This window comes from Bos javanicus, chromosome 2 (assembly GCF_032452875.1).
Source record: "Bos javanicus breed banteng chromosome 2, ARS-OSU_banteng_1.0, whole genome shotgun sequence".
NCBI classification, from domain to species: Eukaryota; Metazoa; Chordata; class Mammalia; order Artiodactyla; family Bovidae; genus Bos; species Bos javanicus.
The window spans coordinates 90,059,009-90,074,754 of NC_083869.1; the positions used below are offsets into that span (position 1 = coordinate 90,059,009).

General features: G+C 36.0%; 1 protein-coding gene across 1 annotated transcript in view; it reads right to left on the reverse strand.

Annotated features, from left to right (window-relative positions):
• TRAK2 (trafficking kinesin protein 2) overlaps nucleotides 1-15,746 on the reverse strand; it is a 74,028-nt gene that overhangs the window by 37,350 nt on the left and 20,932 nt on the right. The window contains exons 2-3 of the mRNA XM_061381634.1: nucleotides 8,792-9,079; nucleotides 2,576-2,770 (exon numbers count right to left, since the gene is read on the reverse strand). Of these exons, the coding sequence (XP_061237618.1) occupies nucleotides 2,576-2,770; nucleotides 8,792-8,882 (286 nt within the window). The 5' untranslated portion in view covers nucleotides 8,883-9,079. The remainder of the gene's footprint in view (nucleotides 1-2,575; nucleotides 2,771-8,791; nucleotides 9,080-15,746) is intronic.

A 15,746-nucleotide genomic window follows, 5' to 3' on the forward strand; every position in this document is an offset into this window, starting at 1 on the left:
CATGGGTTCTTCAGGCACAAATGTGAGTTGCCATGTCCTCCTCCAGGGGATCTTTCCAACCAAGGGATCCAACATGCATCTCCTGTGTCTCCTGCATCGCACGTGGATTCTTTACCACTTAGCCACCAGGGAAGCCCATGGCAGGGACTAGGAGGGAATTATTTTTCTGGACCCATCCATTGTTTACTTTTAAAACACATGAAAGCAAACTCTTTCTGGTTTGGAAGGGGCTTCAGAGAACAACCAGGATCCTTTTATTCATGTGAGACAGGTTCCTATCACAAAACTTTCCCATTTCCTTCCAAATTTCATTATTTTCTTATGGTGCTTTGAACTTCTTTGTGTGAACTAAGAAAGAAAGTGCCTCTGCTTGGCACCTCTTTTTATTAGTTGTCATAATTCATTTTAATGAGCACGTGTCTATTGCCATGTGAGGGAACTAGGGACATGAAGGGGCTGAAACAGAACCAGGGAGCTGAACCCTAGGATCACTTGCCAGTGTCTATAGTAAATATTCAAAACCAAAAAATCTTGACATCTCAGGGGGACAGAAAACAGTGGAAAAAGGTGAGAGAATGGTTTGTATCATGCTTTTTGAGACCTTGGTCAATTTGCTAAATAAAGTAAATCATTTATCTTTTACATTCATAAGATAGGAATTCATAATGAAGTCTATTTATATTTGTGTGAACTGTTAACCCAAAGAATTGATAACTTTAAAATAACAGTGAAATTAAAGTACAATATAGAGAAAAAGTAGGCTTCCCAGGTGGTTCAGTGATTAAAAAGAATCTGCCTGCCAATTCTGGAGATGCAGGAAACACAGGTTCAATTCCTGGGTTGGGAAGATCCCCTAAAGGAGAAAATGGCAACCTACTCTGGAAAATCCCACGGACAGAGAAGCCTGGTGGGCTACAGTCCATGGGATTGCAGGGAGTTGGGTATGACTTAGCAACTAAGCATGCAGTTACACAGAAAAAGTATTAGTGAACCAATGATAATCCTAATTATTTGCTTCATGATCTTAGTAAATCATATGTAGTTTAATTTTCAAATTGTTGACATGAAAATAGTACCATTAGATGAAAGGAATAGGACAGTTTTCCAGATCCTGGAAGTATGGATCTTGTAACATCCTATTAATCTCTAGTTTTAATTACACTCTTGTTTACCTTTAAACCAAGTATTTTAGAATCTGTTTACCTTTTATTTTCTAGTCTTTTTATGTAAAATTCATCCTAACAGCAACTCCATTAAATCATAACCTAAAACATCTTTCTAGCTAGTCTCCCCTCCCTGCCCCCTCCAGTGATGTATAGAACAAAGAACATGTAAACTAAGGGCACTTTCTGTACGACTTTATGAAAACAATGACAAACTAAATTTATCCCGATGAAAGTTCAGTTTGAAATTTTCTCACAAATCTAAAAACTCATGGCACAAAAGAAAATGGAATCTAAAAATGTTCCTTTTAAAAAGTATTTTCCAGAAATCTCAAGTAAGTAATTTCTCAAACCAGAAAGTTAAGAAAACCTTAAGAGACCTAATATTCAGCTACTTAAAAGAATAAACTGTACAGAAACAGTTTTATTTGAGTTCCTAATTCAAGTGTAAACAAAGTTTAAAATTCTTTTTTCTGAGCAGTAAGTAACCTGGTTGTAGGAAAGTACCATTAAAAGTTAATGATTACTATGAAAATGAGGATTTCACAACATTCTCCAGCTAGAATCTTTAAAAACATGGAAGCACTCACTAGGCAAATATCTAGGAGCTGATGCAATCTCATATCTAATTCAAATGAAAATAGTTTTATAAATATATCAATATTGAACTCAGAGACTCACTATGTATTCTAATAGCTATTATGCATACAACATCTTTATAGTGAATGCATTAAAAAAAGGTAAGCTCGGCCTGAAGGCAGATTTTTGGAATAAGGTCAAAAACAACAACAACAAAAAATCTCTATATTTTAAAGTTTAAAGAGTGTTCTATTTAATTTTGTCATTTTTTAAGAGTGTGGGATAAAACAAATCTATGTTTAGGACATATCTGACTTAGTTTCTCACTGAAATATTCTCTCTGAATCCTTACATAAATAATGAAGATGACTATATAGTGTGCATGTATTTCTCCTTGGCATTATTAAAACTACTTATGTATCCAGGAACTATGTTTCTTAATGACTTGACAAGTTCCTGTGACTATGTCAGTTTAACAGACTAAATATTAAATTATTAAGATAACAAATATAAAGGGATATTAAAATTTGAAACACGTTCACTACTTTTTAAAAAAAAAGTTTCCCTTTCTACTCAGTCTGAGGAAAGTATGAAGGAAAAGAGGAGAGAAATGGAAACCTCTGGGTATGCTCGCAACCCTGGACACTCAGAGTCTTAAAAATGATAAACTTTCTGCGTTCAGATACAACACAATTAGAGTCATCTCTTCATGTTGTTAAAGCAGTTTGAATTAAAGTAGGTACAAACTAAACAACATTTAGGATTGTCAAATATTGTAAAAGTCAACAAGACACTCATGATCTTTAGTTCAATGGATAAATTCAAATACTCACTCATATAACGGAAAGTCTCTTCAGCAAGTACTGGAGAGAGGGTGTCAGATGCATGTTGCTGCTGGTGTGGAGATTGAGTCCAATCTTGGTTTTCATAAAGAAATAGAGAGTCCACTCTGAGCTTATACTGGGGTAGTTGTTCTTCTAGCAGGCTCACAAGCTCAACTTCAGGGACATCTTCATTGGAGCAGACATCTGAGGAGAAGATTCCATGTAAATGAATCCAATATATTCCAATTTACTAGGCTACAGAGAAAAATCAGTGAAACTAGTTCTGTGAAACTAAGACAATCAAGAAACATTAGTCAAGATCATGTCGCCAATGATTTTTATTGCTGTATCCTGGAATTCCAGTTGGTCTTTCTCTAGGTTTCTTTACTATAAGAACTTCCACAGTAAAAATAATACCATGACTTTTAATTATATTCTATATTGCTTAGGGAATATAACTATAGCTTTAGGTTTAAAATTTATTTCCTCCTTATCAATCTATTTAGTGCCGCTTAAAAGACATGTGATCTCAAATAACTCATAACATTTGAGGGAAAAAAGGCAACAAGACAACCAGCAGAAAATAGTGAGTTCAAAAGGAATAAAATGATATGTTCTTCAATAATAGAATTTGACCTCTGTGGAAGGATTCTTCAAAATATGGAAAAGTTACATTTTACTATATTCTCCCAGAAGCTATATATAAAAAAATTAATATTTACTGGTTAAATGTTAAACAGTAATGTTAACATTCCAGCACAGTGTCCAACATTGGTACTAGAATAAGTACTTAATCACTTTTACTTTAAAGATGTGATACATTTAAAGTCTTGAATATCTTTTACATCACTACTCTCACCTGCACATCTCTAACTGTCCCTGCATATGCTTCTCTGAACACACTTGGGCTTCTCTATCTTTATGTGTTTGCTCCTGGCTTCTTATTCCAAATGCTGCTCATCATTTAACACCTTCCTAATTTAGCAGTTTACAAAAAAAAGTTACCCTTTTTAATATGCTTAAAATACTAGGGCTTAAAATACAGAAAATACAGGATGTCATCTCAACCCTCTCATTTTTTAAAGACATCGGGTATTTCCTTTGTGGGTGGCACAGGGAAACATGTTCTAACTCTGGCGAAGAACAACAAAATTTATTTTTAGAAAATGTACCTTAAAAAAGTAAATTTCAACTACTTGACTTTAATTCAAAAATGAGGAGGCTGACATTAATCAAATATGAAGAGGCTGACCATATTAGAAAATCCTATCCATATAGAAAGACAAGCAGTGGCTTCATAACCAAAACATGAGGTACACAATCACAGATATGAGGTACATTTAAAACCTTAAATGTGTGTCTGAAGAAGCTCCTCTCAATGCTTAGCAGATCGTTAAATAAGAACTCCAAAAATACATCCAAGTAACATTACTATGAATTCTAGGTGACTATTCACATTTTTTTCCTGCCATGAATATATGACATACATATTATTATTATTAATATATGTGCAGGAAGAGAAGTTGACTATAAATACATGGAGAGCTAAAAACAAACTCTTAAATACTCAAGGGTATAATGCAAGTGATGAACAAAATTAATATTCATTAAAATAACTACTATTCCATATACATTTTAATAAGCATTAATGAAATTCTGTGAAAATTCAAGACTACCAGTTGCCTACTTCCAAAATGCGTATACAGTCATGGTTTAATAGATTTGAATAATATCCTTCAGACTAGCACCTCCTATTTGCTTCTGCATTTCTGATAATGTACTATTTAGTGATTTCCTAATTGTCCAATCCTAAAATTTTTATCCTCCAAATGTTCTTTTCTTGTGTTCACGTCTTTCTAGCCACACTGCCTCATTTAGATTCAAGGTCTCCTCTTGTTTTTCGGCCTCGAAGTGATCTGTTCTCATTACATTCATATTTTCCTCCACATCTTCATATCTTTCTTATGTTACTCTCCTATGCAAAGCTAAGAAAGGCTTGAATTTCATCTAGACAGAGTGTAAAAACCTAATGAACAGTGTTGTTGTTCAGTCGCTCAATCATGTCCAGCTCTTTGCAACCCCATGGAGCAGCATGCCAGGCTTCCCTGTCCTTCACCATCTCCCAGAGTTTGCTCAAATTCGTGTCCTTTGAGTCGATGATGCCATCCAACCATCTCATCCTCTGTCGTCCCCTTCTCCTCTCACCTTCAGTCTTTTTAAGCATCAGGGTCTTTTCCAATGAGTCAGCTCTTCACATCAGGTGGCCAAAGTATTGGCGCTTCAGCATCAGTCTTCCAATGAATATTCAGGAATGATTTTCTTTAGGATGGACTGGTTTGATCTCCTTGCAGTCCAAGGAACTCTCCAGAGTCTTCTCCAACACCACAGTCCAAAAGCATCAATTCTTCGGTGCTCAGCCTTCTTTATGGTCCAACTCTCACATCCATTCATGACTAGTGGAAAAACCATAGCTTTGACTAGATGGACCTTTGTCAGCAAGGTAATGTCTCTGCTTTTTTAATATGCTGCCTATGTTTGCTATAGCTTTTCTTCCAAGGAGCAAGCATCTTTTAATTTCATGGCTGCAGTTACTGTCCACAGTGATTCTGGAGCCCAAGAAAATGAAAAGTTGAGACAATCAAAAGATCCTAGAAGGGTTGTGCCTGCTAGTAGTAGAATTAAATTAATGCTAGAATAAAGCATAATGGAATATGGTCTTGTGATCTACAAACTCAGATAGCAAAGATTAAAAAAAAGACCCAAAAGAACTGATCTTATCAGCAAATAATTTAAGGACCTGCCAAAATAACAGTTTTCCAAATAAGACAACGAAATTCAAACATCAATGTAACATTGAAAATATTTGATAACAAGTTACTAGAAATGCAAAGAATAAGCAATTTGTAACCCATTACCAGTTGGAAAATAAATCAACAGAAACAAGCCCAGTAATGACAAAAATGATAAAATTAGTAAAGAGAAATTTTTAAAAAGCCATTATAAATATGCTCAAAGATTTAAGAGGAAAACTTAAATTTGATGAAAAGAGAAACAAAAGTATACTTCTAAAATTCAAATAGAACTAGAGTGAAAGAAAGTGAAGTCACTCAGTCGTGTCCGACTCTTTGCGACCCCATGGACTGTAGCCTACCAGGTTCCTCCGTCCATGGGATTTTCCAGGCAAGAATACTGGAGTGGGTTGCCATTTCTTTCTCCAAGAGATCTTCCCAACCCAGAGACTGAACCCAGGTCTTCTGCATTGTAGGCATACGCTTTACCGTCTGAGCCACCAGGGAAGCCCCCCAGAACTAGAGTACAATATTGAAATTAAAAATTCACTGGATAGCATTAACATATTAGACACTCTCCAGAAGAAAAGAAAAGTAGACTTGAAGGCATAGCAATGGTAACTATCTCAAATGAAAAAAGACTAGGGAGAAAATCCAGAGCACTATTGACTTATGTAGACAAAGTTAATAAAACTAAGTTAAGCAAAGTTGCAGAATACAAAGTCAATATATAAATTTCATTTCTACATACTAGTAATAACACCTGGAAAATAAAATTGAATAAGCAATGTTATTTATTGTAGCAGGAAAAAAAAAAGTAGGATTAAATTTAACAAAGTATGTGGAAGACCTGTGTAACAAAAATTGCAAGTACTATTTAGAGAAATTAAAGAAGACCTAAATAAATGGAGGGATATATCATGTTCATGGATTAGATGACTTAACAGTCTTAAGATGTCAATTTTCTATCAAGTATGTATCATGCCATTCAAAATTCCATCACTCTTTTTTGGCTGAAACTGACACACTGGTTTTAAAATTTATATAGAAATGTGAGAGGTCAAGAACGGCCAAAATAAGTTTTTAAAAATAAGAGCAAAGTTGGAGAATGTATACTACCTGATTTCAAGATTTACTATAGATTTCTGTACAGGACCAATCCAAATTAATGCTTTTAAAATCCAGATTGTACAAACACTGTGTTGTCTTTTCATTTGTTAATAACTTCTTAAATTCCAAAAAATAACAATTAGCATTGGATAATTTGTATAAAAGTTTAAGTAAAAAGAAAGAAAAGAAACAAATTAAAAATAGTAATAAAATGATTTACTATAGAGTTATAGTAATCAAAACATTGTAGTATTTATGTAAAGATAGACTTGGGGATTAAAGAAACAGAATGGAGAGTTCAGAAACAGACCCACACATATAAAAATCAAATGATTTTTCAATGAAGTTACCAAAGTAATTCAACAGCATAAAAGACAATGTTTTCAACAAATGGTGCAGGAACAATTAAACATTTAACTGGGGGAAAAAATCTGGACCCTAACTTGATTATATATTCAAAATTAATTATAAAATGGACAGTTGACCTTAACGTAAAAGCAAAAACTGTAAAACTCTTAAAGGTAAAACTGAAGAGATATCTTTGTGATTCTGAACTATGCAAAGATTTCTTAGAAATGACACAAAAAATATGAACTATAAAAGCAAAACTTGATAAACTGGGCTCCACCAAAATTTTAAACTTTTGCTCTTCAAAGGACACCATTAAGTAGATGAAAAGGCAAATCACAGTCTGGAAGAAAATATTTGTACCCCTTTACCTAACAAAGAATTTACATAGAATATATAAAGAACATTTATAATTCAATAGTAGGACAAATATAAAAGTGAGCAAATGATTTAAATAGAAAACTCCAAGTACCTAGAAATAGCCAATAAGCACAAGAAGAGACTGAAAATCATTAGTCTTCAGGGAAAAAGAAACTGAAACCACATAGAGATACCAGACACACCTACTAGAATGGTTAAAATAAAAACACTGATGCTACCAAGTGTTATGTTGTGAAGAGGTCAGGAAACTATGGCCCAGAAGCCAACTCTAGCCTATTGCCTCTGCTTGGCTTTATAAATTAAGTTTTATTGAAACAACTATATATGTTCTCTTATGTATCATCTATGACATCTTTACTGCTATAACAGCAGCGTTTAGTAGTTGTAACTTGGCAATAAAAACAAATGAACTGCTGACACACACCATAATGTTGATAAATCTCAAAAGCACTTTGCTGCATAAAAAATCCAGACACAAAAGACAGATTAATTTATATGACCTTCCAGAACGAGCAAATTTTTTCTGTTATCATAGTAACAAAAAGCACATTGACTGGAGTTAGCAGTTGAGGGGTGGAGAGATCTGGGTATGAGGGAACTTTGGGGGGATAATAAAAATATCTTACAACTTGATTGTACTGGTGGTTACATGAGTGTACATATTTGTCAAAACCAAACTCTACACTTAAAATGGGTGCATCTTAATATACATATCTCAGTACTGGTGAATAAAAACAGAGAAAAAACCCTACAGATTTAGATGCATTTCAGAATTTTATGGAGTTTTAGAAAAGTAGTCCTGTGCATTTACTGTATGTTATATACCTCCAACTAGTTTTGTAGCAGTATTCCATATTTAAACACAATAATACATTTTTCAGCAAACAAACATTCAAACAAAGTGGGATAAATCTAGAAATAACTGGACAGGTCAGGTTTTATGGACCAATGAGTTTTAGAACCAAAGTGTAGAAAAAAAGTTGGGTATACAGAGTTTTTAAAATTTAGTCTTGCAGATGAGGACTTACAGGGTTGTACCTGTTTTGCAAACTTATATGTCCTGAGAGCTTTATGTGCCAGATACTGATGTTAAGTGACTGCAGGGCATAGATAGCAACTCTGTCTTTTCGGAGATAGGAAGATGGGAATAGGAAGATAAGATAAGGGAGATGAGTATGACGCAGTTTCTACTGGTCAGGGCTCACAGATATAGGGAGTCAGACATAGACAAGGAACAACATCCAAGGCAGATTTTGATAATGCAGTAAGAGGGGTCCCCAACCTCTGGGATCTAATGTCTAAAGATCTGAGGAGGAGTTGATGTAATATTAATAGAAATAAAGTGCACAATAAATTTAACATGCTTGAATCATCCTGAAACCAGCCCCTACCCCTGCCCCAATCCGTGGAAAAACTGTCTTCCATGAAACCAGTTGTGGTTGGGGACCACTGTGATAGGAGACCTGAGGAAGGAGAGATTAATTCAGTGGTCTCTGAGAAGACAAGGCTGGAGAGAGAGGCTGAGTTTCATCATGGCGGGTCTTAAATGCATTTTGTCCTGTAGGCAAGAGCACTTCATTTATTAAACTGGACTCACCAGTGATGCTCTCTGAGTCTCTGTGATTGATATTCATGAGGTTTTCTTCACCCATTGGTGCTGTAAAAGTGGCATCCTGGGATTGACTCATGCAAGATCCTTTTTTGTTTTGGTTGAGAAGGATAGCTTTGGTTTGAATCAGAGTAAAGGAAATCCATCAAGCCATTGAATAAAGAAAGGTTCTGGTCAAAGGGATATTTGCTTTTAAATAGATTTTTGTTTGATGAGTCAAATGACATCTGGAGCAGAGTCCTCTCATGTGATTATCACACCTTGGATGGTCATGACCTAAAACAAAGAACACATCAAGTGACTTTAGAATTCAGCATGCTTGTTAATAACAGCAATTCAATTACCTGGAATATATGTCATTAAGAATGTTTTCCTAATGATACACACACCACATGGATAAATCTCAAAATAATTATGCTGGATGAAAGACCCCAGACAAAAAAGGTACATAATTTATGATTCCATTTATATAAAATCAAAAAAATGTAAACCTACCTACAGTGACAGAAAGCAGATCACTGGTTGCCTGGGGCTAGGGAGGGATTACCAAGGGACAGGAGAAAAGTTTAGAGGATGATAAATATGTTCATTATTTTGATGGTGATGGTTTCACAAGTATATACATGTCAAAACTTATCAAATTGTATATTTGAAATATGTGCAATCTAATGTAAATTATAGGGGCTCCCAGGTAGTGCCAGTGGTAAAGAATCTGCCTGCCAATGCAGGAGACACCAGAGACACGGGTTCAGTCCCTGGGTTGGGAAGATCCCCTGGAGGAGGAAATGGCAACCCACTCCAGTATTCTTGCCTGGAGAATCCCATGGACAGAGGAGCCTGGTGGGCTACAGTCCACGGGGTCACAAAGAGTCAGACGTGACTGAGCACGCATACACATAGAATGTAAATATAATTCATTAAAGCTGTTTAAAAAATGTAATCTACTGTTTAAAGTAAAATAATAATAATATACAGTGGGGTCTATAACATATATAGAAGTAAAATGTATTAAAACAATAGCACAAAGGCCAGGAAGAGAAAAATGGAAATTTACTATAGCAAGGTGTTTATACCATACAGGAAATAGTAAACTACTACTCAAAGTTGAACTAAAAAAATGTATATATAAACTCTAAAGCAAACAATAACTTAAGAATTACAGATAATAAATCAAAAAAGAAGAGGAAATGGAATAATATTAAGCAGAGTTTCTCAACCTTGGTGCTACTGCTATTTAGGGCTGGATAATACTTCGCTGTGTGCATTGTAGGATGTTTAGCAGCATGATAGAAGAATCCTCTTCCCAGACCTGCTTCCAGTTTTAACAGCCCCCCCACCCCGCCCCCTCAATTCCAGACAGTATCAAATGTCCCCTGGGCACAGGGATAAATTGCTCCCAGTTGAAAATTACTGATATAAAAGATGCTCAACCTTACTTATAATTAAAATAAATTAAAATGTAAAGAAAATATTTTTCATCCATTAGATCAACAAACATTATGTTTGTTGTTGGAGGGGATATGGAAAAAGTGGTACTCATACTGTTGATAAAAGTGCAAACTGATACAAGCTTTCAGAAAGGCTATTCAGCAATGCCTACTACACTTTTCAATGCATATACACCATAATTTAACAATTTTACCAGTAAGAATTTATACGATGGATATACTCACAGAGTATGCCAAGATGTAGGCATAAGGATGCTCATATAGTACTTTCTTAAAAAAAAAAAATACACACACAACTGGAATCAAAACATTCATAAAGAAACAGTTTACAGAGGAACACAAAACAATACAGTGCATTAAATACATGTGTGTACTTAAAAAAAACCTAATTGTTGCCAATTAAAAAACTGTTTAATATTAATTTTAACCCTAGCTTTATATCAAAAGACAACCTCTACTAAATAGTGTCTACTTAGCAACATGCAGCTTCTATTTATGGCTAAATCGTTCTCATGCCTACTATTTACAGGCATCATAAACACTGTGTTGTTTTTTTTTTTTAACAAGAGTCACCACCAAGAAATAGAGAAGACCAAAATACAAGCAGTAGAGGAGACTGAAAATGGTCACTAAGGTACTGCAGAGACACAATCCCAGCAAACACTAGGAAAGAGAATTTCCGAGATAGAATGGGCAAAAGAGTTAAACACACAGAAATGTCAAAAAAGGTATCTGGTTTTTAAAAGGGGGTATACAGAGACCATAAAATCAATAGTAATGATCTAGAAAGCAGTCCAACCAAGAGGTTAGGCCCAAAGCCAGGCTGTAAGTAATCACGAAAAAGAATGGAGCATAGTGAGCATACACTGAGGTTTGTAATATCCAGGCTTTCCGATTATCATGGACAAGTAAAACTTAAAAAAACCTCTGTGGTTATTGGCATAGGGTTGCTGTTTTTATACTTCATAAATGGATAAAAAATGTATAAGGAAAAAAACATAATAAACAACAGTCTTTACCAGAGAAGTTTATAATTTTATGTTGGTATAAGAAAAAATTTCCTATACTTGAATTCAGAAAACTAATAAATTTTTAAAATTCCATCTTATATAAACAATGATTTTCTTGAAATATGTTTGTCAATATAGTAATCTGTACAAGCCAGTGCAACATGAAGTAAAGCTGAAAGTATTTATTAGGTACTTTAATTTTAATTCCAGTTGTCAAAAACTCATTTTCCTATCCAAACTCAGTCTATTGCATGCAATTAAATTCTTCCCCATGTGCTATCTTACTGTCCAAGCTGTCATTTCCAAATTAACCACTGCAAGGGCAATGGAACTAAAATGGGATCAAACCAATTAAGGTTTGCCTACACCCACCCCCTGAAGTTGAAGGGAAGAAGAAAGCACCTTCCCTGAAGAACTCGACCGCCAGGAGCCTGAACAGAATCTCAACTAAGAGTTCTGTCCACAAAGAATCGATAACCGTTGAGCTGGCAACTGAAAATTACATGTTATGTAAGTCCTTAGAGCACATGTAATTTTTATCAAGTTCTTTCAAATTATAATACTCCAGTGCTATATTCTTAAAAATAGAATGGTAATGCAAATATAAGAATAAACATGCTACTGTCTAATAGGTCATTAGTTCAGAGTCAGCAAATGTACTGACTGAATTTGACCTGCCACCTGTTCTCTGTAACCTGTGAGCCAAGAACAGGTTTCACATTTTTAAACTGTTGGGGGAAAGAAAAAAAATCAAAGTTAAAATGTTTCATGGATGTGTAACAAATATGTGAAATTCAAATTTCAGTTTCTATGAGTGAAGTTTTACTGGAGCAGAGCCACGCTCCCTTATGTGTCGTCAACTGGTTGCTTTCATGCTACGATGGCAGAGCTTAGTAACTGTGATGAAAACCTTATAGTCAGCCAAAGCCTAAAATATTTACTATCTGACCTTTTATAGAAAAAGATTTCAGACTCCTGATCTAGTAGTAAAATAATTCAGACATCAAATAACCATCTGTATATATCAATAGTTTCCTAGTTCAAAATTCTGAAATAGGGAACCACCTACATTTAGGTATACTTATAATTAGATCACTATCTCTAAAGAATTTCAGTAAGGAACAGACTTCTATTTTCTATACCTACTAGTATATTTAAAAGTTATTTTCAAGTTCTAATAAAATATTTTTTAAAAGTCCATAAGTTACAAATTCGGAGAAGGTGATGGCACCCCACTCCAGTACTCTTGCCTAGAAAATCCCATGGATGGAGAAGCCTGGTAGGCTGCAGTCCACGGGGTCGCGAAGAGTCAGACATGACTGAGCAACTTCACTTTCACTTTTCACTTTCATGCATTGGAGACGGAAATGGCAACCCACTCCAGTGTTCTTGCCTGGAGAATCCCAGGGACGGCGGAGCCTGGTGGGCTGCCATCTATGGGGTCGCACAGAGTCGGACACGACTGAAGCGACTTAGCAGCAGCAGCACCAGCAGCAAGTTACAAATTGCTTGTGAAGTGGAGAGGGAAGGGAAAGTGAAAGAAGGAAGAAAGAGAAAGAAGAGAGGCAGGATGAGGAGGAGGAGGATGAAAAGGAATAAAAGCAAATGCCTTTCATATGGTCCAAATGGGTTCTTAAACAAAATTGTGGTCCTTAATCATACTGTAATCAAAGACCACTGTGGAAATCTACTGATAACTTCGGGATCTTCTGCTTGCTACTCTGTTATACACTGGCTGGTTTAATCTCATATTTTCGTTATGATTCCCATTTTTGTTTTTTATGTTTACTATAGCACACAGGAACACAAAAAACTGTATGTGGGTGTTCACTGTGGATGCTGGTATCCATCTTTAGTCTAGAGAATTGCTTTTAAATTAGTTTCAGAGGTTTTGTTAATGATTTGGGCTTAACTGTCATATACAAGAATAGAGAAACCCAGGTGAACACAGAACTAAGTCCATCTCCAGAGTCATGCAGGAAGAATCTAGGTCTCCAGGGCAGTTCAGGAACCTGACCAACCTACACACTGTGCACCAGGTCAGGGGTGATCTGGAAGCAGTATGTTCTTCCTTATGACTCTTTAGGACTAAGGAAACCCATTGGCTGTGCCCTGGTCTAGGATCTGAACTCCTCCCTAGGATTAGTTTAGACTAGCAATTCTGACCGGAGAAGGCAACGGCACCCCCTCCAGTACTCTTGCCTGGAAAATCCCATGGATGGAGAAGCCTGGTAGGCTGCAGTCCATGGGGTCACAAAGAGTCGGAAACTTACTGAGTGGCTTCACTTCCACTTTTCACTTTCATGCATTGGAGAAGGAAATGGCAACCCACTCCAGTGTTCTTGCTTGGAGAATCCCAGGGACGGTGGAGCCTGGTTGGCTGCCGTCTGTGGGGTCGTACAGAGTCGGACACAACTGAAGTGACTTAGCAGCAGCAGCAATTCTAACATATAGGATATATATATATATATATATATATATATATATATATAGCAATATAGGACAATGTATGCACCTTGGCATTAGACAAGCCTGAATTTTATCTCATTTACTGGTTTTCTGATTCTGAGCACATTACTTCCCAGTTTATAATTGTTGAGGCAGAAGTAATAATCAATTATTCTTTACAGGGAGGGTCAAGTATGATAAGCACCAAAATGAATAACAGAAATTCCTAACTCGGTAAAGATGTACAGTGGACACTGAAATGTGACACTCATCCCCTCCAGCTACCCCCTTTAACTTGGCCCTGAAGAAAAAAATGATGTCTTCTTAATATTTCTAAGGTTTATGACCCAACAGTCAACTCTGAGCTCAGAATGGCTACTTTAAGTATGTATTAGATGTAGTCTAAAGATTACCACTGAAAAATCTTCATTTAGAAAGAGATAAAGATTAAGCAATAAAGCAACAAGTGCCATAAAGCAGGACCACTGAAGGAGATTATTACGGAACTGATTCCTTCATGGATTCTGGGGAAGGGCTGCTGACCATAAAAGCTTAACTGTAACTAGTGGCATTAGCTTCCTATTGCTGTTCTAATGAATCACCACAAATTTCAGTGGCTTAAAACACCACCAATTTATTATCTTACAGTTCTGGACCTCAAGGGATGAAAAACTTTCAGTGGATCAAAACCAAAAACCAAGGTATTGGCAGAGCTATGCTTCCTCTTTCGGCTCTAGGGGGAAATTCCTCTCCTGTCTTGTCCAGCTTCTAGAGCTGCAGTCCTTGGCTCAGGGGCCCTTCTTCCATCTTCAAAGCCAGTATCTCCAGATCTCTCTCTCTCTCTCTGCTTCCCCTGTCACATCACCGTCTTCTGCCAAATCTTCTGCTATCTCCCTCTTATGGACACTCATACTTTTATTTAAGGCCCAACTGGATTAGCCAAAATAATCTCCCCCTCTCAAAATCCTCAATGTGTCCTTTCTGCAAAATCCCTTTGGCTATATCAGGTAATATTCACAGGTTCCAGGAGACTAAGGTCTAGGTATCCTGGAGGGCCATTATTGAGCCTGTCACAGAGGTTAAGAACATGGATTCTGAACCCCAGTTCTATTACTAGTTGCATGACCTTGGACAAGTTACTTAACCTCGTTTCTTCATTTGTAAGTGGCTTTAATAACATGTCTCCTTTATGGAGATTAAGTGAGTTACAAGAGGATAATAGAAGAACCTGCCTCAGATGGTCACTGGGAAATTCCATGAGTTACTACATGTAAAGCTCTTAGAACAATACCTCAGAATACAGTAAATGCTATGCAAATATTAGTTATTATTATTTCTATCACCATCAAATAATACTATTTTATCTTTATCATTATAATTATTCAAGACTACAGAAAGCTGTACACACTGTAAAGCCTACGGTTGATTGCTTTATGATATCTTCTTGCAACTAAGAAGTCACATTTACTTCCTGTCCTCTGAATGAGTGATGCTAGTTTAGTGCCCTTTATCATTTTCTCTCTACCTCGTGATGCATAAATAGAAAGTCTGCAGCGTCACAGTCCTAAATGCAGTCAAAACTAAACTCTGGCAAGCACAAACAGTACATATCCAGTGCCTTTCCTAGTTCATACACACACACTTCCTTGAGTACTTTCTACTTACTATGCTGGATCTATATTCATTCTTTTTAGGAACAACTTCACCACTTTTCTTCATAAAACAATCAACCAAGCATGCATTATTTAACAAGAAGCCAGCTTTTGTAATTCTCGCACATTTAGGAGAAAATAAACTAAACCGGCCCAGTGACTTATTTTAATAACAATGAGACATAAAAAGAACAAACAAAACATGTCATTGATATAAATACTGCTGGCAGAATACAACAGGCGGATGACTTAGTTTAGCTTAGCCATGGAAACTAAATGGTCAACAGTGAGGGCCTAAATATAGGTCCTGTGCCATTAAAAAAAAAAAAAAAAATCTTGCTACTTCCTTAAAACAGGATACTCTGGCCAAAACAGCTTTACAGGA